This window comes from Rosa rugosa, chromosome 6 (assembly GCF_958449725.1).
Source record: "Rosa rugosa chromosome 6, drRosRugo1.1, whole genome shotgun sequence".
NCBI lineage: Eukaryota > Viridiplantae > Streptophyta > Magnoliopsida > Rosales > Rosaceae > Rosa > Rosa rugosa.
In genome coordinates this window covers 1,907,255-1,934,110 of record NC_084825.1, presented here as the reverse complement: position 1 = coordinate 1,934,110, position 26,856 = coordinate 1,907,255, and the positions used below count along the sequence as shown (strand labels likewise).

At 41.1% G+C, this 26,856-nt stretch overlaps 1 protein-coding gene and 1 long non-coding RNA gene across 2 annotated transcripts; both read left to right on the top strand.

Moving 5' to 3' along the window:
• Positions 1 to 7,466: 7,466 nt before the first annotated feature.
• LOC133714538 (proteasome subunit beta type-6-like) lies at positions 7,467 to 23,695 on the top strand. Its single transcript, XM_062140674.1, has 8 exons — positions 7,467 to 7,549; positions 7,647 to 7,858; positions 19,524 to 19,600; positions 19,693 to 19,748; positions 19,860 to 19,932; positions 20,036 to 20,147; positions 20,619 to 20,692; positions 23,663 to 23,695. The coding sequence occupies exons 1-8, from the start codon at positions 7,467 to 7,469 to the stop codon at positions 23,693 to 23,695; spliced, it is 720 nt and encodes a 239-aa protein (XP_061996658.1).
• Positions 21,519 to 22,794, top strand: LOC133713748 (uncharacterized). The gene is made up of 3 exons (XR_009848231.1): positions 21,519 to 21,639; positions 21,719 to 21,917; positions 22,283 to 22,794. It is a non-coding gene; the product is annotated as an uncharacterized LOC133713748 (long non-coding RNA).
• Positions 23,696 to 26,856: the final 3,161 nt, after the last annotated feature.

Sequence of the window (26,856 nt, the reverse complement as noted above, 5' to 3'; positions counted from 1 at the left end):
TTAAATTCATATTTCAAAAGAAAAACAAAATTCCCAAGTTACAGAAAAAACCCATAATAGATAAATCCCTCAAGCTTGGCCCTTGCCGAACGCAGCTATGACTCATTTGAGAACGGCTTTCGCTGCAACAGCGGCTCCTAATAGTCTTCGTCTTCTTCAAATTTGTCATCATCGGGTTCCTTGGGGTCGGTTTCGTCGTCTTCTTCTTCTTCTGAGGCTAAGTCTGCCCATGATAGGAGGAGAGAGAAAGTTGTGGTTCTGATTGGAAAAGGGGTTGGGCTGCAACTAGGCCTGGCAACGTGCGGGTATAGTGCGGGTACCGTGCGGGTTCTTAACGGACCGACCCGATAAGAACCAGTTAGCTTAATGGGTTTTGCGGGCTAAACCCGGCGGGTTTGCGGGTTATCCGTTGGAACCCGTAAACATTTTTTTTTACTTTTTATCAAAGCAACTAGAACCAGTTAAAAGTAGGAATGAGCAAACGGGGGCGGGGTTCCCCATCACAAGTGCGAGGGCGTGGGGACTTTATTTCCCCCGCGGGGGTGCAGGGGTGGGGGCGGGGTTTTCCATTACCCATGCGGGTTCCCCATTTTTTTTTTTTGGTATGACCGAGGTTTTTGGTATTAATTCTTGTTTGGCGTAAATTTAACAAAGTCTCAATTGTTACGAAATGTAGTTTCGATATATTGGTGTAAATGGGTTTGATCTGTGAGGATCAGGCCGTCCGATCGACTTGTATAATTTTGTGAGGATGATTCTAAAGGCGATCCGGGACAATCCAACCGTTGGATCTTCGTATAATTTTGAGAAGATGAACCTAAGGGCGATCCGTGATGATCCGACCGTTGGATCTTCGTATAATTGTAAAAAGATGATTCAAAAGGAGATCCGTGAGGATCCGACCGTTGGATCGTCATATAATTTCGAGAGGATGCTTCTAAAGGCGATCTGGGACGATCCAACCGTTGGATCTTCGTATAATTTTGAGAGGATGATCCTAAGGGCGATCCGTGAGGATCCAACCGTTGGATCATCGTATAAATATGTAAATATGATCCTCTAGGTGATCCGTGAGGATCCGACCGTTGGATCATCGTATAAATCTGTAAAGATGATCCTCTAGGTGATCCGTGAGGATCTGACCGTTGGATAGTCGTATAATTGTGATTTGTGAATTGTATGCTAAGTTGAGACCGTATGTGATTAGGTGCTTGACCGAATTGCATTGAACGATCATTTGTGATTTTGTGATTTAAAAAAATTAAAAAATCCTAAAAGTTGGCTAGAAATGGGTTTTTGGGAAGGGTTTTGAGTTAACGGGTTCCAACGGGTTTAGCACGCAAAGCCCGTTAATTTGCGGGTTTTTGCGTGCGGGCTTTATTTAACCCGGATTAATAAACGGGAGGGTTTGTGCGGGTTTTTAGCGTGCGGGTATCGGGTTTAAATGTCAGGCCTAGCTGCAACGGCTCGATGTATTGAAATTTTGATTGATTGTGTTTTTGGTTTTGGAAATTTTGGTTGAATTGGATTGTGAGGTTGGGTTTGGAATTGGAGATATATTTAGGGTTTTGAAGAGTGATATGGAGCAGCTCGAGGGATTGGAGAAGGAGAGGTGGTTTGGGCTAACTCGTTGGAGGAAGAAGGTCAAACTCTTTCTCACAGAGAAACCCAGAAGCAAAAATGGCTTGATTTTCATCAGGAATGGGAGATGTCCATTTTGCCCTTCTTGTGAGTTGAAAAGTTGAAAAGTGGTCATGCTATCGGTGCCACATCACCATTTGACGTCATGATTGGATGTAATTCTGAGGATTGGACACGGAAGAGGAATAATATTAGAAATGCATGGATAATCTTGATTAAAAAAAAAAAATCAAAGACTGACATGATTTTTGCCCCAAAGTTTTTTTTTTTTTGATCAGGTAGTTAGCTGTTAGTAACTCACACACCCATGCAGTGGGATCCCAGCGCCAGGACACCTGCACCGACATTGCGGCGAAAGTCAGGCAAAGCCAGACTAATCCACTGCACCGCAGACGCACGAACCCAAAGGGTCCCTCAAATCTGCTGGCCACGGGATGGAGCTGGGATTCGAACGCTAGACCTGGGGGTTCCAGAATAGACCGTTCGACCAACACACCACACCACGTGGTTATTTTTGCCCTAAAGTTAAAGGAGGCAAACTGAATTTAGTATATATGCAAAATATATTTATTTTTCTTTTCTAGAAGAGAGGCAGTATACCTCTTTTTTTTTTTTTTTTGAATAAGGCTGTATACCTCTTTTAACACATTTATTCTAGTTAGGCTTCAAATATTAATAATTAGAAGATTAAATTGACAGACAACCTAACATTTGTCTAACGATTAAGTTCTTTATTTTCATTTGGTTCTTTGTCTAAGAATTTCTTTGTTTCAAATTGAAAGTTTGAAGGCACAAATGATCTTAAATGTAAAAGTTAAGGAAGCAAAATGAAGCTATATATATATATATATATATATACAGGCCCGTTCTGAAGCGGACGTCCGCACTTTGCTAAAGTGAGGACGGCGACGCAGCGGAGACTTTACAGGCGGCGACGGTGGCTCGGGGCTTGGCGGACGGGTCTGGGCAGCGTTCGAGGTCGGAGGAGGTCCGAGTTGCAGGTTCTGGGCAGCAACCCGACCTGCAACTGCAGGTTTTCTGGGCAGCGCTGCAACGACGTCGCCGACGACTCCACCAACTGCAGACCTCTCCACCCGACCCCTGGCGTCCTTCCGGCAACCCCCGCCGCTCCATCGCGCCCCGAGCCGAGCTGCAGCAGCGCCGTCCGCACTTTAACGAAAGTGCGGACGTCCTCTTTGGAACGCCTCCGTATATATATATATATATAATCACTAAGCGGTAGGTAGACAGTGGGGAAGGGTCTAGCGCCTAACTGATTGGGTAAGGCCCTAGGCAGATGTTTACTTTATTTTAATCTTATCATAAAACATATAAAATAAAAAGGGCAAACTATTATTTAGTCCCTGAAGTATGCCTTCGTCCTCGTTTCAGTCCCTGCCTTTCTAATTTAATCCCAAAAGTCTCTGAACTCACAATTTTCAGTCCAACCGGTCCATTCCGTCCATTTCCTCCGGTTGCTCAATGACGTGTCGGTTATGTACTTGTCAGGTCAGCGCCACGTAAGACACCGATTGTGTAAAGTGACGAGAATGCCCATGGCCTCTATTACAGTAGTTTCAGAACTAGCGTGAGAGAACTTGAGGAGAAAGAAAATAGATCTGGGTTTCTCTCTCCCCTCCACCAGTGGATATCTAGGCCCCATCATGCATAACCTCCACCACCATCTTGCTTAGTTGCCTCCGACGATCCACCGGTAGCCTCTCCATCGTCTGGCTATGCCAGAAAGTAACCCACGTGCCGTCGCGATGAACACCCAGACATTTTCTTTGGGCACCCACGACCTCTATCTCCTTCACCGGCCTTCATAACCACCCAGCATTAGGTATCACCTATCTGAACAATACCTCCTACACCCTCAAGACTGCCGCCGACACCTATACCGCTTCAGGCGAAGGTAAGTTGTTCGTGATTTGGCCGTAGTTAATTCTGATTGAATTCACCACTCCAGCATACATAAACCCTTCGAACAGAAACCAAGAGCGGAAAATTAGAACTTTGATACAAAATGGGATTAAAGATTAGAGCTTTGATACAAAATGGGATTAAAGATTAGAGCTTTGAAACAAAATGGGAGTGTAAAAAATTGGGTTTTGCTTGTTGGTACATGAAATTAGCAGAACAAGTGAGAACATTGAAGAAAAGTAGCTAGAAGGCTCCATTTTGTGCAGCTCAGTTTGGAGATGACAGTGTATGACTTAAAGGAATGAGTTCCAGCTCCAAACTGATCTAAAGTGAGAGTGAGAATGACCACTTATGGAGCTCAGTTTCAGTCTCTCTCAGCATGAGGAAAGAGAATGAGTAGTGTCAATGTCCAGCACAGATAATTTCGGGAACTCGCAGGTCTTCGTCATCGTTTTGGCTAACAACAAGTTTCATGGCTGTGTTCCTTCGAGCCTGAGCAACATGTCGAACCTGAATGAGATTATCCTGATGAATAGTGGGTTAAAGTCGTGCTTACCGGAGGAGATTAGGATGCTGAAGAGCTTGCCGGAGGAGATTGCTAAGATTTCTTTACCTTTCTCCAAAGAAGTCAACATATTCTTACTGGAAAACTCTTTCTCCAGAAAACCCAGCTCCTAAGACCCAAAATTAGTCGGCTTTGATTGAAACCCATCAGAGCCTGAGTCCCTCAGAAAACTAAGACCCGTTTTCTTTTCCGGGTTGTTGTAGTCCTTGCTTTGCTTAGAGACGCTCTGAGAAGCCTCATCTCTAGCAGCGTGCAGACCTTTCTTTCAGGTTTGATTTTCTTTGAGGGTTTGTAATCAAACTTTTAACCATTTTGGAGGAAATTTTGGAAGAAACTGAAGCAGGGGCATTCTCGTCACCTTACACAATCGGTGTCTTACGTGGCGCTAACCTGGCAAGTACATAACCGACACATCATTGAGCAACCGGAGGAAACGAATGGAATGGACCGGTTGGACTGAAAATTGTCAGTTCAGGGACTTTTGGGATTAAATAAGAAAAGCAGGGACTGAAACGAGGACGAAGGCATACTTCAGGGACTAAACAATAGTTTGGCCAAATAAAAACTATAGTTAGTAGTATAATTAACTGAAAAAATAGGAAAAAAAAAGTTAAGCGTATAATGATGAGTACCTAAAGATAAAAAAATTATTTTTAAGTTTTTTATAGAAAATAAAATAAAATATTCTGCACATTTTTTTAAATCTAGTCAACTTAGGCATCGCCCATACTAATTGACGTAGTTAGCCACTACGGCACTACATAATCCTAACGTCTAGGCGGGGCTTGAGCGACTACCAAGGAGGATTTTTAGAACACTATATATAACAAGGGAAAAAATACAAACAGTACTCCAACTATGGCCCATTCTAAATTTTCATACCCAACTTTCCGAAACTATTACATTGGTACCCCAAATACCCCGCCCGACCCAACATACGTACCTACCGTCCATGACGGCATTAAGCCGCATGCCAGATGGCGTATTGTTAGGGGTAAATCCGCCCAAGTGGTTAAGTTTTTAAAATTAGTATTAATAAATTAATAATATTAATAATTAATGAAGAGAGATAAATTTAAAAAAAAAAGTATGTTGTCTCTCTCTTTCGTCCTCATTGAAACCTAGAAAACCCTTTCTCTCTCTCTCTCTCTCTCTCTCTCTCTCTCTCTCTCTCTCTCTCTTCTGAGTCTTCTCTCTCTCGTCCCTATTCAAATCCAACAAACCCAGAAACATGCTATCAAGCAAAATCAAGAACTTGCATTAATTCAAAACATAGTACAACAAAGGTACAACAAAACCGAGCAACTGGGTAGGAAAATCAGCTTCTTTTATACCTCTTCTTATTCCTTGAATCCCTGATAAAGTCTCTGTCATCTGGTATGGACTTCCGATGATCTCCCTCACCATGTTTGGCATCGTCGGCGAGAATTCAAAACCCAAAATCGAGCTTTCAGATCATCTAGATTACAATTAGATTCAGTAATCAACCGTGTTGGTTTGATTGAAATATCAGATTTCAGATTTCTGGGTTTTTGGAAAGCCCATGTATTTTAATCTGGGTTCTGGGTCGGGGTCTGTTTGCTTTACATTCCTGTCCCTAAACCTATCTCAGAAGATCTACGAGTTCAGATTTAAGCTCATCGTTTAGACCGGAAACAGATTATGAGGTTTTTGTGCATATTTGTAAAATTCAGGTTTGGATTCTGGGATTTGGGTGATGAGTTTGAATTCATGAAATCTGGTTCATTTTTTTGTTGGTCAAAGAAATCTGGTAGAATGGTAGAAGGTGGGTTGTGATGCGGTCCTCTCATGGCCAAAACCCGATACTGAGCCCAGAAGACAAAAACACCCGACTGCCTTCTTCTTTTCCGATCACCCCGCCGCCATCTGTGGCCTCCTCCAGTCGAAATTTTTACACCTTTTTCTTCCTCTCTTAAAGAGAAACACACTCATATAAGTTTCTCTATCTATCACCCATGGTATACAACGAATCGAAGAGAGAGAATCGGAGACCAGAGTCGACAAGAGGAGGGAGATGTGATCTGCAACTCTGCTTTGGTGGAGGAGACAGATAAGGAAATGACCTAAATACCCCTCTAAATTAGCAAGTTAATGCCGTCATGGACTGCGGGTACTTATGTTGGGTCGGGCTGGCTATTTGGGGTACCAATGTGATAGTTTCGGAAAGTTGGGTATGAAAATTTAGAATGGACCATAGTTGGAGTACTGTTTATATTTTTTTCCCATATAACAAGCACTGCTTATCGCATATTAATTTATTCTTCTTTAATTAATAAGCTCTTCTATTGGCCAAAAATTAATAAATCATTTAATTAACAATCTGAGATTAATTGTTTGCTTGCCTTTTGCTATAAAATTTCAATTAACATCACTTCTGTCATGCACCTATCAATAATAATTAGAACTAACATGGTTATTTAATAGTTCGCACTAATATATTAACTACCTGATAATGTGGTGGATGCTACCATTTTTCTACTCAATTAGGTTATGTAAGTTCTTGTATACTTCCTCGACGATATAGAAAGGTGCCCAATAAGACTAGTATATATGCCCTCCCCAGGTACGCACAACAGTGTACACTTTGGTTAGTCCACTTTCTAAATCACTAATTGGATGAAAATGTCCACAGTTATACCCTAAATATTACAAAATCCCTCCATGAATGCATGAAGATGTCGTTATAATCCAATATGTCGATTTTTTTTAATGGTTGAGACTTTGAAAGTGGACAATGGATTTATCACGCTCAAGTTATAACCACTATAACAAATCAAATTTTGGCCATTCTGCTTTACTAAACATGGTTCGTAGGTTAAGCCTTGTAGTGTTGGCAAATCCCTATGTATATATTAATCCATTCTTTTGGAGCTCTAACTCTAGGCTTCTAGACCTCAATGACATGTCAGTGTGTCATATAACCTTCCAGCTGTAATTTAGCTTTGAGACGGGAATTAAACATCACAATTAAGTACGCGAATAATTTGGTAACTTTTAGTGAAAGATATTTTGAAAAATTCAGCCATAAAATACAGAAACAGCAAATTATAAAATTCAATACACATGTGTTTGAAACTAAATGTAATAAAAAATACGGACACACAAATATCAATATATGTCATTTCTAATACTTACATGTAGTTAATATGACTTCTAAAACATAAATTTTGAAGAAAAAATCAAGGTCAACCATAATTTTTCTCAAATATTACCATTTGGATATGTAAAACTTGAACCCATCTAAATTATTTTATAAAGCACGGTACCTGTGGCTGTTATTAAGCCTTCAAGTTTGGAGGGTAGTGCAGACACAATGATGGTGGAAGTTCCCATTGTCCCAAAATCAATATTGGGAGTTAAGAGGAAGTCTGTGGAGGTTTTGGGGCGTATTGGCAAGAGGTATGTGTCTACATCGATCTGAACCTTTGCTTCAAGTTGATGATGGTATGCAGCTTGTTTTGCAATACAAGAATGGAAAATTGGTGGTTTCGCCAAGGAAGAAGAAATTGGGGAGACCTAAGGGAAGCAAGAACATGCCTAAATGTGCTAGAGCTCTTAAGCAAAAGCTACAGGGGAAGAAGTCTAAGAAGTGGAGACTTCATGATAGTGATAGGGATGTCCACGCTCCTGATGAGAAGGAGAATTGTGGGGATACTGAGACTGAACAAATGGAGTTGCCTAAAGATGATGGAGTTGTAGGGGATGCAGGTGCATCATCCTCAACTAGCAATTTTTTAATTTCATTTGGGTCGCAAAATCTAGTTTGCTCGGTTGATACATTTATTTAACTTGCTTCTGAGTCTCTAGGTTTTGCTAGAATAAAAGTGTGTAAACTTCCTTAAAATGTGGGTGTACCCGGGAGTGCGATGTTCTATTTTTTTAGAATAGGTCATTTGTATGTCCTAAATGACGACTCTTGCTGAATTATAAAATTAGAAGGTGGGTGTCCCCTCAAGGGTGTGTCGTTTTTAGTACTACTTGCTGAATTATAAAATTAGATAACCTCCTTCGATTAAAAAACAAAAGTTATTTTATAAATAAAAAATGTAAATAATAATTTTTTAAAGGGCTAAAGTCTGTTTAGTCCCTGTACTATGCCTCTCTCATCGTTTCAATCCCTGACATTCCAATTTAATCAGAAAAGTCCCTGAGGTCTCAATTTTCGTCTAATAGGTCCTTTCCGCGGGAAATTAGGAATTTGTTTTGGGTGAAATGTCCAATATACCCCTCAGTTATTTCTTTTTTCTTTTTTTCCCTTTTTAATTTATTTTTTTCCTTTTTTTTTTTTTTTTTTTTATCAATCCTTTTTTTCTTTTTCCTTTTTAATTTCTGTTTTCTTTTTCCTTTTTAAATTCTTTTTTCCTTTTTTTATTTTTATTTTTTTCCTTTTTCCATTTTAATCTCTTCTTTTTTTCTTTTTCCTTTTTAATTTCTTTTTTTCATTTTTTTCTTTTTCCTTTTTAATTTCTTTTTTTTCATTTTTCCTTTTTAATTTTTTTTTCTTTCTTTTTTTCTTTTTTTTTTTCCTTTTTAATTTCTTTTTTATTTTTCCTTTTTAATTTCTTTTTTGCTATTTCTTCTTTTTTTCTTGTTCCTTTTTAATTTTTTTTCCTTTTTAAGTTCTTTTTTCTTTTTCGTTTTACCTACTTTCTACTTCCTCAACCCACCAATCTCATTCCGATCAAACTCCACAACCCATCTGTTTCCCAATCAGCTTGAAAATTCGCCGCTAAACCACTCCCCTCTTGTTTTCACAGCCTACTTCTCTCTCTCCCACTCAAATCTCACTTTCTCTCTCCACATCAAGCCTCAATTTGGAAACTTTTCATTGAAAATTATCATTTTTTAACTTTTCACTGAAAACTACCATTTTTTCAAACTCTGAGGTTTTTGGGTCTTGCTCAAAATGGTGATTTGGATTTTGGGTTTGGTTGAAATGGTGGTTTTTGATGGCCCAGTTGACAAAAACTAGAAGTGAAGAAGAAGAATAGTCATGGAAAAGAAAAATGGCCGCTGGCGTGGAGAACAAGAATTGGGGTTTCGGGTCGATCTGGATTGGTTCGCCGACGTGGCGCTACTGATGCAGCAGAATACGATGGTCATTAAAAAGGAAAAAGAAAAAAGAAAAAAAAAAAAGGAAAAAAGAAATTAAAAAGGAAAAAAGAAAAATAAAAATGAAAAAAGAAATTAAAAAGGAAAAAAGAAAAATAAAAAAAGGAAAATAGAAATTAAAAAGAAAAAAGAAAAAAGAAATTAAAATGGAAAAAGGAAAAAAATAAAAATAAAAGGAAAAAGAAAAAAAGAAATTAAAAAGGAAAAAGAAAAAAGAAACAAGAACAAAAAGAAATTAAAAAGGAAAAAGAAAAAAAAAATTAAAATGGAAAAAGGAAAAAAATAAAAATAAAAAAAAGGAAAAATGAAATTAAAAAGGAAAAAGAAAAAAGAAAAAAAGGAAAAAAAAGAAAAAAGAAATAACTGAGGGGTATATTGGACATTTCACCCAAGGCCAATTCCTAATTTCCTGCGGAAATGACTTATTAGACGGAAATTTAGACCTCAGGGAATTTTCAGATTAAATTGGAATGTCAGGGACTGAAACGATGAGAGAGGCATAGTACAGGGACTAAACAGGCATAGTATAACATTTTAATTATAAAAGTTTAAAATTCAAAATTAATCTTAAATTTATTTTAGAAAAAATGAATTGGGAGAGAATAAGCTGTTGTACTTTCATTGATAATAGGGGCCTCTTTATATAGAGAATTACAAGCAAAGAATCTGCGTCTTACAAGGTAACTGAATCATACAATGATTGAAATATCTCCATAGATATCGGTAAGACTAACCCTATTACAACTCAGACAAGTAATCAGAGTTTGGGCTAGACACACAAACTAGGTGTCCTTAAACACTCCCCCTTGTGTCGCCCAAACGTGGTGCTCCTCTCGTTGCCTAGTCAAAAACCTTGCCGACTAACAAAACCTAGTGAGACAAAAATAACCTCGGTCGAATGACCAAACATGTAGACATCTCCCCATGATGACTACAGTCATGGGAGTTCGGATAACTTCCGCAAACGATGCTACCAAGAAGTTTCTCGAAAGTGGATTTAGGCAATGACTTAGTGAGCAAGTCTGCCACTTTGTCCTCAGATCGAACCTAGTTCACTTTGATCTTGAGGAGAATCTGTTATTGCTGATTACGCTTGCTGTTGTCTCCTTTGATGTAGCCTTGCTTCATTTTCTCAAAGCAAGCAACATTATCCTCATAAGTGCTCGTAGTCTCATCTGTGGTAGACTTCAAACCACAATAGCTTCGAACATGCGTAATTATCAATCCAATCCATATACATTCATGAACCGCTTCTTGAAGAGCAATAATCTCTGCATGGTTCGAAGATATAGCGACAAGGGTCTGTTCTGTACACCTCCAAGATATCGCGGTCTTACCCATGGTGAACACATAACCAGTTTGGGAATGACCTTTGTGTAGGTCAGAGAAGTACCCAGCATCCGCAAAACCTTCCAAAACACTAATGTCGTTTTGGGATGGGGATAGAAAACGCAGGCCAGTGTTGGCGGCGTTCCTGGTGTGTGATGAGTTCGAATTCATCATCCCTCTGTAAGGATAGAACAAGCTCATATCACCAGTTCAATGGCGTCGCGTTGGCGTAGAGCAATATCTAGCTAACAAGTTCACTGCAAATGAGATGTCCGGTCTTGTGGATGGAGCTAAGTACAATAATGCGCCTATTGTACTCAAGTATGGCATTTTTGCCTCTCGCACATCTTCGTCATTATCCTTCGGACAAAGAGGATCCGTTTTAGGATCAAGACTACGGACGATCATAGGCGTGCTTGAAGGCTTGACCTTGTCAAAACGCCTAAGCATCCATTAACACAATGCTTAAGTTCCAAACCAAGACATAATCGTGTTCTTCCAAGATCCTTCATCTCAAACTCGGATTTCAAGTGTTCAGCGGTTTCACTTAACTTTTTAAGGGCTTCCAATGAAGATCATGTCACCAACATGAACCGCTATAGAATCTAGAATTTTTCATGAAAACACGCTGGCATATTCCTTCCCAATCAAGTAGCCACTTTATTATGTGTTTCAACCTCTTTGCAAACGCGCTCCGTGGTCTAGAGCCACTTGCCTTGGGTAAATGAAGTTCACCAGGAACCTTCACGTATATTCCGTATCTAGATCCCCATAAAGATACGTAGTGACCACATTCGTAAGTTGCATATTCAGTTATTCGGAAACTACTAAACTGACAAGGTAGTGGAGTGCAATGACATCCATTACAAGAGAATGTGTATCCTAGTCGATTCTAGGGCGTTTTGTGAGAAGCCTTGCACCATAAGGGGAGATTACCATCTCCTTTTCTCATCACACTTTCTAACGAAGACCCATTAGTCAATAGATTTTATGTTAGGAAGTGTTGGCATCACTGGCTCAAAAAACCTTCCTCTTCGTTAGAGAATCCAACTTAACCTGGATCGTATCTTTCCATTTAGGCCAATTTTCTCTATGTTGGCATTCATTCATCAACGGAGCGTGGTTCGATATCATCGGACTCAACAAACTTATGCGCAATGAAATGCGATTGATGATGGAGTTTTTATCCCACATTTCATGTACACTAGTGTAATTATCACAGAGCTGTATGTTCTTAGGAATAGGTTCTGACGTTGAGGCATCCCCCAACAATATCCATAATCTGAAACGTTTTCATGAGACAGATTTTGAGTGTCGATGATCAAAGGATTGGGTTGTGCCAAAGTATCCTTCGAACCCATGGGCCTCCCACGCATCCTAGCTGGGGCCATGGCCTGTAACGCCAGAGTGCCACTTTCTATGGTGTTAGTGCCATGCCTACCTCTGTGTAGGGTGGCACTACGTCCTCTCGTATGGATGTCCATCTTTGCAGGCATGTTTGCAGCAGATATGTGAATCTCGTCACTTTAGCGGGGATTGAGATGAGACATAGTGGGGACAGACCACGACAATTCTTGTTGTTCTTGCTTAACATCCGTGTTCTTATCTCCCCCTAATGATGGGGAGACTGTCTCATCAAAGTGACAATCCGCAAGACATGTGGTAAAGAGATCGCCTAGCAAGGGTATTAAGTGGCGGATGATTGTTGGAGTCTCATATCCAACGTATTTGCTTATTTGTCTGTGAGGATCCATCGTAGTGCACTGTGGCGGCGCAATAGGCATATAAATGGCACACTTAAATATGCATAAGGACGAGATACTTGTACCCAGTCACTAGCTGTAAAGCAGAGATAGATTGAGTGGCAGTGGGTCATAGACGAATTAGCTAACTACATGCGATATTGTATAACCCTAAGCGGATATAGGAAGATTGGTGCGCATTACCAATGTCTGGGCTACCATCGTAGTCGTTTCCGCGAGACCATTTGGGTGAGTACATGGGAATATGATGTCCAACATCAATCCCAATGCAATAATTATTGAAAGTCTTCGATGTAAACTCTCTAGCATTGTCAAGTCCAATTGACGGAATGGGATGATCCGGGGAGTGAGCCTGTCACCATATAATGTGTGCTAGGAGTGTAGTGTAAGCAGCATTACAAGTGGACAATGGCACAACACGTGACCAAAGTGTTTGTGCGTCAACCAACGTCATGAAATATTTAAATGTCCACAAGTTGGTTGAATCAGTCCACATAATCCCCTCTGATTCTATGTAAGAACATAATGAGTATTTTCGTATCCTTTGCGTAGGACGGTCTTGGTCCTAATTTCCCTACAGAACAAGCTTTGTAGAACGAACGAGAGGCCTTAGAAACAACCAATGAGGATTTTGGTTGGGCCAGAGTGTCTGAAACGCTATCAGAAGCAAAATTGGTGATTGCATCTTCACCTGAGGCATCATTACCATGATGGACGCCATCCATGGCGTCATAGGTATGGACTATGCTAGCCCTAGGCTGGAGGTGGACGGCGGCGGCGCTAGAGACAGCAGCGGCGGTTACACTTAGTCCAGAAATCAACCTTTGATTCGTGTTTCGTGTCACTCGAAAGAATGGATGTCCGTGTGAAGTCTTTAGTAGACGGATCATCATATCATGACTAGGATGACCTATCATGTCGTGACAAAGCCAATATGTGTCTAAATCTAAGAGATTCTCTCATAACTTTATTGGATTTAATAGCTCAAATAGTGTTGACATAAAATCCACTAGAGAGACACATAAGTTTCTCTAAGATGCCCTTTGCAATCATTAGAGGTAGTGAAAAGGAACTCTTTTCCGTTCTCTATATGCATTTCCGCGTGGAATCCGTTTGCTCGAATAGCTCAATAGGGTTCGATTTGCCCTAGGAGCGTAGAGAGTTTTTGTGACTGTAATCAAGGTGCCATTTGGCAACTGAAATTTGGGCCATTCCATGTCCTTGAACTAATCTTGATGGCCCGGCCATCGTAGTCACAAAGTGATATGCTCAGAATTAAAATAGAGTCATAATGAACAGAACTCGAAATTTTATTCATAAGCCAACGGTGTACATCATTGTTTCTTTGACCAAAAGAAAATCTAATCCAAGTACTAGCTGATGCAAAACAATGGATCAGGTAAGTAGAGAGATGTCGGTGGAGCAAAGCTCGCTTATCTCAAAACTTTCCTAGACATCACACTTACTTTGGATGAGCCTAGTTGAAGAAAAACTAAACTAATGGCATTTACTACAAAAACATATGGCAATTGCCTATTACATCTCGTGGAAAATACAGACTTATTCAAAATCAGTACTAGTCTCTTGATCTTGGTTGGATTTGAAGTCTTCAACCCTTTGTTTGAGATCACCTTCTTGATCTTCTTGTTCCATGTAGTGAGTTTCTCTTGCTTCACAATATTCTTTGTAGGAGGTGACAATATTTTCACAAGCTCTACAAATGTGTGCCCAATCACCGGATGCTCCACATCGAGAACATACATCTCTGTGCTCAGACTCCTTTGATTGAGGCGCTTTGAAAGCGTCATTAGGATGGCTCTTAGTGTTGGTGGCGCCACCAACATGGCCAGAGGCGTTGCCTCCTTCTCTCTTTCCACATTGACCTCTTCGGTTCCGTGTCCAGCTATTTTGGCGGTTACCTTCCTCAATAGAGCTAGAATATGGACCAGACCGTCCAGAATTGTCCCGAGATTTAGGGTTTCGCTCTTGGCACCCTCCCTTAAGGGTGGAACTATAATTGGACTCCGGAATATGCTCTGTTCCCACGGGTCTCGAATTATAGTTCATCACAAGGATGTTGTCATGCTTTTCAGCGACATTCATGGCTCCAATCAGCTCATGAAACCTTGTGATCCGTCCAGCAGTAATATCGATTCGATAGTTCTTAGCAACCATCAAAGCAAAGACGGGGAAGTTAGAGAGAGTCCTCTCAATCAACATCGCATCTGTGATATCTTTTCCACAGAATTCCATCAAGGACTTAATGCGAAGTGCTTCCGAGTTGTAGTTAAGAACAGTCTTGAAATCACAGAAGCAGAGATTATGCCATCTCACTTCTAGGTCAGGAAGAAGGAAGTCGCAGACTTTTCCAAAGCGTTATTCGAGTGAGACCCACAACATTCTGGGTCTTCTTCATTCATATACTCACATTGGAGCGAATCATCCATATGACAAGTCATTAGGATGATGGCTTTCGCCTTATTTGCCTCCAAGACTGCTCTATTTGCTTCTAAAGCTTGAGCTTGCTCAACAGTTAGCACGTCCTGACTAGGCTCAAGAATCGTATCTAGAATTCCTTGGGCCTTGAGATACTGGCAGACACATCACGAACCCACTTGTGATATCCAGAGACAATTGTTCCCAATGGAGCGAAGTCCAGTTTGTTCAGGTTACTCATCTTGAAGGAGAAGAAAAAAAAGGGTTAGTTTCGGAGCAAAAAGGCTACCACGAAAACAATAAAAATTTCTTAGCATAATCGCTCCCAAGGAACAATAGAAATTTCTGAGCTTAATCACTCCCAAGAAAAGGGCTGGAATTTTCCAGTGGCCGGCGCTAGCTGAAACTTGGTGGTAGCGAGGCTAACCAGCAGGCAGGGGTTGCTATGCGTTGATGTGTGCGTGCTTGTGCAAGGGATGTGCGGACCTACTGCGTAGGGGCGCTGGGCTTGTGTGGGCGAGAGTAGCAAGGGCTGTCATGCGTGAGTAGCGAGGCTAACAAGTCGCTGCAGGCGAGGCTAATCTGCTGTGGGGTGCGCGTGCTGGCGTGCGCTGTCTTGCGCGCTGGCGAGGCTAACCTCCAGCGCTGGTGAGGCTAACCTGTCAAGACAAAGAGAGGCTAATAGAGGCTTGACGAAGCTTGGCGAGGCTATCAGCGAGGCTAATGCGCTAGGGAGCTGGCAGGGGCCAGCGAGGCTAACGCTGGCGCAGAGGGGCGCAGGGGCGCGCGAGGAGGCAGGTGAGGCTATGCGCTAGCGAGGCTAACCCGGCCAGTTCGATATTTCAGGAGGCCTGTTCGGGGGTTTTCCGGTCGGTTCTGGGCTCCTTGGATCAAGGGCTTCAAGGTGTGCGGCAGTGGAAACTAGGGTTTGAAGGTTACGATTTTAGGGTTTCAAGGTTAGGGCTTCATGCTGATAACGTGTTTTAGGAAAACTGAATTGGGAGAGAATAAGCTGTTGTACTTTCATTGATAATATGGGCCTCTTTATATAGAAGATTACAAGCAAAGAATCTGCGTCTTACAAGGTAACTAAATCATACAATTATTGAAATATCTCCGTAGATATTGGTAAGACTAACCCCAATACAACTCAGACAAGTAATTAGAGTTTGGGCCAGACACACAAACTAGGTGTCCTTAAACAAAATTTGAGTTTTTAATTAATTTTTTTTAATAATTGGCCTTTTTCAATTGAAAAATTCAGGAATAACTCAACTGATTTAAAAAAATCTCAGATTTTTTCAAACTTTTAAAAATAATTTGGAAACCGAGAATTTTTTCAAAAATTCATTAATTCGCGAGTCAGTTATCTAGGCTGAGAAGCATCTCCAACAGTTTTTTTTTTTTTTTTTTAAATCATATTTTGCGGACTCAATAATGTTGTACTAAGTTTTAGTTCCAACAGTTTCCCCGCAATATACCTAATAATAACAACATAGGAAATATTTTATTCTTTCTTTGAATTTGAAAATATTATCACATAACATATATGAGTATATGTCTTTATAAATTGTTTTTCTACAAAGGTGGTTGGTAGGCAACACGAGTTGACCGATCTTGGAGGCCTAAGACCGGTAGGGAGCAAGTGTTGCTCCTCGAGAGGAGGCTGATACTACTAAAGGAAGACTTGCTCTTAGGATGTGGTACCTAAATAGAGAGAGAGAGAGAGAGAGAGAGAGAGAGAGAGAGAGAGAGAGAGAGAGAGAGAGAGAGAGAGAGAGAGAGAGTGGGCAGTTGGCAAAGAACCTTACGACGCTCAAGTATGTCAGTAATGAAGACTCGATCATTTGGGTAAACTAACAAGAAGAGAATAGTCTTCTTACCAAATATGAGGGAGTGTGATCCTTAATCATAGTGGTTGACTTGAGGTAGTTGTCCCATTCTTGCCCTAACGTCGATGAGTGTAGGTGAGGGACGTGCTAAACAGCTCACCCACAACTGTCTGTGACTTATCCCTCAGAGGGGTCTCAACCTCAAGACCAATTGACATGTGCAACACGCCCTCAGGAAGATCTGAAGGAACATTTAGAATAGGAGTGCTCAGATTTTTCGCTGATTCCAAAGGATAGGTATGAGAGACTCCCCACGGTATCGCATAGGTAGTAACTGATAAAGTAATATGGGGGTACAACCAAAACCAATTTGAAATGGATATAGTGGACCTAAATCCTTATAAACCTATAGGTAATGTCATAATTTTCCTATGTAGAATCTATATTCCCAACACGCCCCTGCACATGTGACGAATTTTCAAGCCATACATGTGGACAACTTATATTGGGTGACGTGAAGCTTGTGTAGTGGTGAGGCATACACACATGGGATAACCCGCTTTGGTACTATGATAAAATGATCTGGACTTCCAACCAAAACCAATTGGCAATAGGTGGTGTTAACTTAAATCTTTGTAAACACATAAGCAAGATCATCATTTGTCCATGTGGCATCGATATTCTCAACTATATTGACTTTGGATAATTGAGATGTGCATAAAAAAAAAGAGTAGGACACAGTAGGCCGATCAAGTACTGGGCTATACAGTGCATCCTAAAGTGATCAATCTCAAATAATAGGTACGAGAGACTCCCAGTGGTATCCCTTGGGGACTACCAACTTTGAATAATTGAGATGTGCATAAAAAAAAAGGTACGACCCAATGGGCCGGCCAAGTACTAGGGTGTATTGCACACCCTTAAGTGATACAAGTGTGTCTTTGAAATGCCCCTAATTCTTCGATAAGGTGCTTTGTCAAGATGTTGTGCATCTCCTATCGAGCAGGAAGGTTCTTCTTGATGGTAGAAGAAGTCTTGCTTAGAGAATTAGTGGATACCGAACTAATGAGATCTAATAGTTGTTGTAAAATTATATTAGGGAAGTTTTGTAAAATTAGAATATAAAATAGTATCGTAAGAGCAACTCCAACAACTTCTCTATCATTTTTGTATTAGAGGGAAGCAAAAGTCAAAGCTTTAAGAAATTTTTCTTCTCAAACTCTAACAGATTCCCTATTTTACAGCAATCTCTAAAATCTCCATAATTCTTCTTTCAAATTTTAGAGATTGCTGTAAATTTAGAGAATTTTTTTTTCTTTTTCCTCACTATCCCTAAAATGGGGATAGTTATAGGAAATCTGTTGGAGCAAAATATGGTCATTTTTCCCTAAAAAAGAGAAAAATCAGAATATGGAGTAGCTGTTGGAGTTGCTCTAATATCTTGGGAAATAAGAGTAACAATAGAGATAATAAAATAAAAGAAATAAAGAACATAGGAATAATATAATATATAAGTTTTTATATAGGAAAACTTGAATGACGAAATTTTTTCGAGATATAACAACTCTTCGATCTTCATCGTGCAACTAACAAGCCCCATTAAATCTAATCACTTATGCACTCAAAACGTTGGCATACTTTATACTTAAAATAGATATATCGTATAATATATAAGAGGGACTTTAGGTAGATAACACGTTGTGCTATAGTTGTTGCACTATGGTGGATTGTATTTTCTCCTCATGATATCCCGCATATATATTCGACCATCTCGTATTTCATATCTGACCATATATTCAACCACATATGTCTTCTAACTCTAGCCATGCATTGTTATATAGGCCATACTGATCAATAACCATAATTAGCCTCATAAACCATATAGTGGTCAGATAATAAAACCATAAAACAGTTAACATCATAAATTAAATATTAAATTAAATTTGAAAATGACACTACTAGAAATCTGTTCATAGACATCGCATGTTTTAAATCGGTCAGACTTGCACACGATGTAAAAATGTAATCTAACATCGTTTTACGAAAATACCGATTTAAATGTATATCATTAACATCGGGTCTTAAAATGACCGGTGTTAAAAGTTTTGTTTGAAAATTTGCGGGAACCTATTTTTGCAAAACGCGCTAAGTGTTTTAAGTGAATTGAAGAAGCGGGTACTAAATCTAAAAACTTTCACACTTAGAAAAAAATTTGCGCCCGACCCCAAAACTGAAACAGAAAACCCTAGCGAGACTCCTTCATTCTAAACTCACCCCAAACTGGATCTCCTCCCAAACTCAACCTCCATTCTGGACCCTAAGCTTACTCGAACTCGATCGCCGCCATTCTAGAGCTCCTCATTGCTTCCTTCTTCTACGTCCTCGGCTTCTTCGGCATCGACTCCATCCAGTCTATCATCTTACGCGCCTCCCACTACGACGGTGACGACGTCCTCATCAACTCCCGCTGCTGCCCTCCCCCTGCCAAACCCAAATTCGATTTCTTCTGCTTGAAGGATTCGAGTTGATTTTGCTTCCTCCAAAACCCTTTTCAACTCTTCACAGTTCGCCCTCCAAAGCGTTTTGTCCGAGCTCGTTGAAGGACAAGGTTTATAGGATCTTCTGCAGGGAAAAGCGTAAGCTCGCCTGTAGAAAGGGTAAGCTTCGTGATACTTCGCTTTTCTTTTAAGCTCTATCGTGAACTGGATTTTTCGATTTCCGATTTCAGATTTGTTTGGAATCATTCGGTTGTAGAGAAACTGTATTAGAACTATGTCTCCACTGGTCAGTCGCCACTCTCTCTCTCATCAAAACCCTAACTTTTTCTGCTTGAAATTTTCTAAATTCGTCGCCATTGTTGTTTGATTTATAATTCTGCATACTTGTTTGTGCTGTTTATAGGTGTCTATGTTGAGAATCAATGCTCGGATAAAATCACTCAGCTCACGGATAATGTCTACGTTTGTCGCTCTGGATCGGTACGATTCTCATCTTCGTTACTGCCTAGACCTATCTTAATTTGTTGTCTTTGATCGAATTTTTGAGCATGTGGAGTTTTCGCAATTTGCAGGCTGCAGATTCTCAGGTTGTTTCCGACTATGTGAGGCACTTTCTTCATCAGCACACGTGAGTCTTTTTCAGCCTCTGTGCCTTTTATTTCACTGATTCGTATCGATTTGTATTGCGGTTTCGGGTTAATGGTTTACTGGATTTAATTGTGTATTTGTGTTTGTACAGCTTTCAGCTATGGCAGCCTGCTACTGTCAAAGTTGTTGCTAATCTCATCAAGCTACTGTCATATGGCAACAAGGTTAGGTTTGGTGAATTTCTCGCTTATTGATACTATTGTGTGAGCTTATTTGTAGTTCAATTAGTTGTTTGGGGTTTAAACTGTTGTTTTTTGGGCTTGGCAGAATATGTTGCAAACTGGGTTGATTGTTGGAGGCTGGGACAAGTATGAAGGGGGAAAGATTTATGGAGTTCCGCTTGGCGGCACAGTCATAAAGGTGCCATTTGCCATTGGAGGTATGCACGCTAAAGCTTTTTTATGACCCAGTTCTACAATTTCCTTTTCAATATAGGGAGTAGACATTGTGTGAGTGAATTTGTCTTTGTTTGCTTTGGGTGTGTAAAATCTAGTACTTGTGCAAAACAGTACAGCATATTGTTAATTGGTTGGAATTAGATGCTTAGTGAGTTATGGTCTCAAGTTAGAATACTTGTGAACTTTATGGATTATCATAATCTTGGATTTGGCTAGTATACGTCTGGATTACATGCCAGGAATTCATCTTGTGGTTAATGATATTGGCTTGTATCTACTGCATTGAAGGCTCAGATCAGGATGTCATAGCCTTGTTCTCTTTATATCGTGAGAACTGATTTCAATAGCATGCTTTGGTTCTAACTGGATATGATTTCCACTTTATGAAGGAGGTTCAATTAATGCGATACTTTTGCCTGTGGTTTGACCTGACATATTTTTCTGTGTTATAGGTTCTGGCTACAGTTACTTGTATGGATTCTTTGATCAAGCATGGAGAGAAGGAATGACCAAGGACGAAGCGGAGGTATGAGTCTCTTGATGTTTGAAGTTTATTTGTTCAGTAATTAGCTCGAAACAAATTGGTCATGAAAAGTACTTGAGTTTCATGGGACTTGACCTGGTTTTATTTTAATCCCCTAAATGACTTGAAAAAATTAAAGGAGATTCTAAACTTTTTCATTTTTATGGATCTGATACACTACATTTAGGTAGTGATGATATCTTTCAAGCTTCTGCTGTGATAGCTAATGTTCAGTAGTTAATTAAGCTAATGGAAAAAAAGGATTGCTTTCTGTGCATGATTAAAGACTTGAGCTAATCTCTAGCTTTATACTTCCTTTCCCATGGGAAACTTAATTCCTTAATCTCAATGTGGTCCTATCACTGTTTCTCTGGCTGTAGTTCTTCTTTGCACTTGCGTGGGAATTGAGATACAATTGTGTGTGATTTCATTTGTTGGTTAGTTGGTTTGCAGGTTGCTTAGTTAACTGATGATGTATTTACTTTTGGCGTTATCATCAAATTATATTAGTACTCCAAAATGGTATAACATAAATCTGATTTTGAACAGGTTATTTAGCTTACATAATTGTTTGTTATATCAACTTTTTTACTTGAAAACAAGATATTAGTAAGTTTAGGAAAGACCTCCAAAAGTTACAGTTCGCAGTTCTGTTGTAGATTTGACAAGTCTGCAATTCTCTAGTTGCACTTTTCAAGTTACAGTTCGCAGTTCTGTTCTCAAGTTCTTTTGCCTCATCGAATGAATGATATTCTTACTTCTCTAAACAAGGCATCTGATACCTAATATTTGTTCTGGCAAAAGAGGTTCCATTTTATGCTGCCGCTAATGAGAGGATTATTGAAATGCAGGGAGAAACCTTAAAGGTGCTCAAAGCTCTAGAAGCAGTAGTGTCTTACCTGAGGAAGTTTTTGGTTGATCATAGTGTTCTTCCTCTTTTTGAGAAAACTGTAAGCTTAAATTCTGCTGATGTTTTCTGTGATTTAATTTCTTCGCATTGTTGTTTATTGACTATGGGTGCATCTTCAGTACACTGCTCCAGTTTCTCAAGAACGCCAACCAGATCCCTGGGCTGACAAGTCGTTGCTTCATACTGCAACTCAGCCGTGAGTCGCAATTGGAATCACAACTCCCATCCTCTGGACTTTCCATTTATGGACAAGAGGCTTCTCTTTCTTCAATACGTTCTTCAGGACTTGGCCGTCCTGGTGCTCCTATTGTTACTCAGGTTCGTCTTTCTTACTGTTTCATCCTTTTAGCTTATACTTCTTACGTTGCAGTAACAAAGCTCATTTATGTCTTGACTTGCACTATAACACACAACCACAGTCGACTTTATTCTCTTAGCTTTGGCTTTTCTAGTCCTAAACCTGATTTACATGGTATCATTAGTAATATTTGTGTCATGTTTTAAGCTCTAAATCTGAGGTCATGCACTCACTATGAAGTTGTATGTTTTACAAAAGGACTCGGTGTATTTGAGAACAAATGTCTTGATGTCGGTATTTCTTTTTGTTGAGTTTAGTAATACCAAAAATCACTGTCATTACGTTTATGTTGCACTGTGAAACTGACTTTGTCATTCTCTTGCAGGGCCTTGGATTACAAGTTGTGAAATATTTGGCTGCCAAATATGAAGAGCTAGGGTGTGAAGTGAAATGGATGGGCAAGCCTGATAAGGTGATCTAGTCACATTGGTCTGGTTACCGGTGTTAACTTCACTTCATGTGAACCTTTAGCTTAATACATATTTCTCTTGCACTTGACTGCCAAGATGAATTTTGAGCAAGGCTAGTTTTTGCTTTGAAGCAAAGTTTGGTGTTGAAATTTTGTAGATTGTTGCTCATATGTTTCTAGGCTAGCCTTTGTAGGTTTTGGGGTTTTCTTTTGTGACATATGTTCAATCATGAATTTGGAAAGAAAATTAATGGAAAGCCCCAATTTTTGGATGATTATGAAATGCATTTCTTTTCCTAGCAGCAGCTAGATGCAAACTTAGCTCATCACGCTTGTCAAAATGAAGTGAAGTATATAAAAGCATAACAAAACAGTAATGCCAAGGAAAACGAAGTCACTTGAGAGTTTAGAAATCAGTATCAAAATGAAAATCGATGTCTTATGATTATCAATGTATCGAGTTGTGTCTGCAGAACCGATGTACTCAAAACCACTGCACATCGATTTTACAAAACAAAAGCGATGTCTACAATGAAACAACACATCGGTTCTAGAAAAAGCAAGCGATGTACATAAAACCATTGAACATCGTTTTGCTTAAATGAAAACGATGTACTGTGTTAAATGAAACATCAGTCCTTAAAAAAAAACCGATGACGCCTAAAGATACAGACATCGTTCCTAAGAAAATAATGTGCCAAGCTACATGTAAAAATGCCCACGAACAAACAATACTCATGGCAACTGATGTCTACAAGTGTACTAGACATCGCTTCTGGAATAGAAATCGATGCAAATGTTCACGTAGGTATTGTTCGACATATACTTTATTAAGCATAAAATGTGAAAATATGAAGAATTAGACATACCTAACATACAAAAATATGATGATTATAACGATTATACATCGATTTGTTTTTTAGAATCGATGTTGGTTGTTGTCTGGGACATCGGTTGAAAACGCGCTTATACTGATGTCTATACTTTTCTCTACACCCACTAAGACATCGGTCGAAAATTAGTTTAACATCGGTCCAGAACCGATGTCTATGAACAAAATTCTAGTAGTGTGACCCCCCCCTACAATAGATAATGGGCTAAATATTGGTTACTACCCTATGGTTTGGGTCCAAAATCAATTCACTCCATGGACTTCCAATTACATCAAAAACAGACCTACACTATGATTTATCATAATAAGTCATTCCGTCATGCATTCGTGAAATTGAGTCGTTAAACCACTAACGTGGCATGCCAACTCAGCCCCGTAGGGCCCACATGGAAGGGAAAATATAGAAATTAATTCTGACTCTCTTAAGTCTGCTCTAACCCAGATTGGTCCAATATCCTTCATCTCCAGAAGTGTTTGTCTTGTCCCCAATAAAAACCCTAACCCCAAAAAACACTCAAACTCCTCATATTAATCCAGAAACCACAATCCAAACAGTGTAGTGCACAAAACTCATATGGTTTAAATTGAGCAAGTAACAAGAAAGAAAACAGATGGTGAAGTTTAGTTACTGTGTTTAGGATCATCTGGGACAAAAGCGATGTCGAGAAGGACGACGTCGGGGTGGCGGGGTCGATAGGAAGGGAGACTTTCTCTCACTCAGAGAGGGCGGGCTTTTCAGACTTGGCCAATTGTGCGGATCCAAGCAACGACACTGTTAGGTCAAGAGACAGCGCCGCTGTCTCTGAGATGAAGTGCCAGCGACTGAGCGAAGAAGAAGAAGCTCTGGGGATGAAGCAAGGGAGATAGGTTAGGCAATGACATCGAGGTGTGGAGACAAAGAGAGTGGTTTAAGGAGAATCATTGGTTTTCGAGAAATCTGTAATGAGGAATTGCATAGTCGCCATTTTTAACTCTCTCTCATTCTCAATCTCTTTCTTGATTTGGAGCCCTTTCTGGTACCGGGTCTGCCTGGCTAGGTCAAATAAAATGAAATCTCAGCTGCCCATTTTCTCCAGAAACAAATCTGGGCCTGATAAGTTTGGGTAATTGGAGGATAAGAGCTTTAGGGTGGTTAACGTTCAAAGTCTGGCGGTAGCCATGAAGTCTGGCGGTAGCCAATCCTTCGTTTAACGTGGGTCCGGTGGGCGGACCGCTAGTCGTGATGCTCTCAGCCTCCGCTACCTGTCAAGTAAAATACAAAGGGGGCGTCAGAGGGAGACCGCGCTGGGCGGTCTTCAACTCTCCGATGCCTAAGTTAGTCAATGTATTTATAGACAGAGTAACAGTAGGTAAGTATTGAATGCGTAATGAATGAGGAGAGAGGAGAGAACCTTTTATAGGTGAGGAAGAGGTTGGTCTTCTCTTTGTTTTCGATGTGGGACTGATGTGCTTCAGTACCCAGCTCTGGGAGCTTCTGATGCTACTTTGGCGCGGCGCGTGGCGGCGCGTCGGCGGTGATCTGGGGGTGATCCGACGCCGAGGTTGTAGCCCGCCTGGCGGAGTATCCGTATGTCATTCCCTTGGTTGGAATTAACATCTTTATCGGTACAATGAGCGTGGCCCATTATAGCTAATTATGCTTGCAAATGTACATGTATGTACAAGTCCCCCAAGTCCCCAGTCAAGGAGGGCAATCTTGGTTGGGGAGTTGTTCGGCGGTTTGAAGCGTTTTCTTCCGCTAGACTTGCAAAAGCATAATTAGCGTCAGTGCGTTGTCAACCATGGATTTTACTGAGCAAACGCTTTATACCCTTTCGGGTGGGCCCCTGCTAGGCCCCTCAGGGAGTCCCCCACTCCCCGGCTAAGATAGACCTCCGGATGGTCTGTAAATTGTTTGTTGAGGGGGAGCTGCGCGGAGCAGAGGGTGTTGGGTAGCGAGCCCAATCTTTAGCACCCAAGTGACGGGGGTCAACGTGCCTGATCAGGGCCGTCGTAGACTGTTGATACAAGTCCCCGTGTCCCGTAGGGACCGTCTGACCGTAACGCCGCGTGGCCGTCGTTGTCAGAGTGAGGCGTGGCCTCGAGATCCGCCGCTGGCGGAAATCCCCCCACTGATTGCAGCAGGAAGCAGCGTCCAGTAGACGTGCCTGGCGGTATTTTATTGAGCGATACTGCGCTGAACAAAGTACGCAGCTTGCAAGATGATAAGGGGTTCCGCTAGTGGTGTGCAGCGGAAGTTGCCCCGCTTGCAGTACGCCAAGGGAGAAGTTCTGCTGGCGGAGTTTCGCTCAGCAGAGACTTCGTCTCTTGGAAGGTGACAAGGGAGAAGTTCCGCTGGCGGGGTTTCGCTCAGCGGAGACTTCGTCTCTTGGAAGATGACAAGGGAGAAGTTCCGCTGGCGGGGTTTCGTTCAGCGGAGACTTCCTCTCTTGAAGATGACAAGGGAGAAGTTCCGCTGGCGGGGTTTCGCTCAGCGGAGACTTCGTCTCTTGAAGATGACAAGGGAGAAGTTCCGCTGGCGGGGTTTCGCTCAGCGGAGACTCCGTCTCTTGGAAGATGACAAGGGAGAAGTTCCGATGGCGGGGATTCGCTCAGCGGAGACTCAGTCACTTGGAAGATGACAAGGGAGAAGTTCCGCTGGCGGGGATTCGCTCAGCGGAGACTTCGTCACTTGAAAGATGACAAGGGAGAAGTTCTGCTGGCGGGGTTTCGCTCAGCGGAGACTTCGTCTCTTGGAAGGTGACAAGGGAGAAGTTCCGCTGGCGGGGTTTCGCTCAGCGGAGACTTCGTCGCTTGGAAGGTGACAAGGGAGAAGTTCTGCTGGCGGGGTTTCGCTCAGCGGAGACTTCTGACGGTTGGTGAATTCATCCGAAGTGGCTACCTCCACCAGACGCTTCGTCTGATGGTGGTTGACACGTGTCTAACCCGCAAAGGGTTAGCGTGCGGAGGCTTGTCTCCTAAGCCTGGCCGTCGTCTCGTCATTAATGATAGTAATTATGGATTCCGTAACCGAGGCGACGCCTCGGTTAATCCGGAGAGTAAGTGGAGACCCGCGACACGTGTACGGCTGGTGTGTGATGTCATTTTTTAGCGGACGGCTGAGAACGCGCTGATGTTGACATAAAAGGGGGGGAAACTCAGCGAGATTTGACACTTTGGTAGAAGCTTCAAACTCACAGTCGTCGTCTTCTCGCTCTGTTCGTCCGAGACTGAAGGAAGTGGTTGCCGGAGCGTGGAGATATCGTTTCCGGAGAACGGACGATCTCACCCCCCAGAGATTATTGCGCACCATCCTATCGTAGGCTTCACCATCGAGGTTGGTATCTGGACTCCCCTTTTCCCTGTTTCATTGAATCTGCCGTTTTCTGGGTTTTGTTGTTTTTTGGTTTTTTGGGGTGATATCTGTTCTTTGGCGTGTTCTGAGATGTGAAGTGAGATTTGGGGGGGGGGGGGGAAGGTGGGTTATGGTGGTTGGCAGAGAGTTTGTGTTTAGGGATTTGCTAGATGGTCGAATCTGGGCCGAGTGTTTGCTCTTATTTTGGCATTTTCTGGGTAAATTGTGTTTGATGTTCTTGGCTATGGCTAATGTAAGAATAGG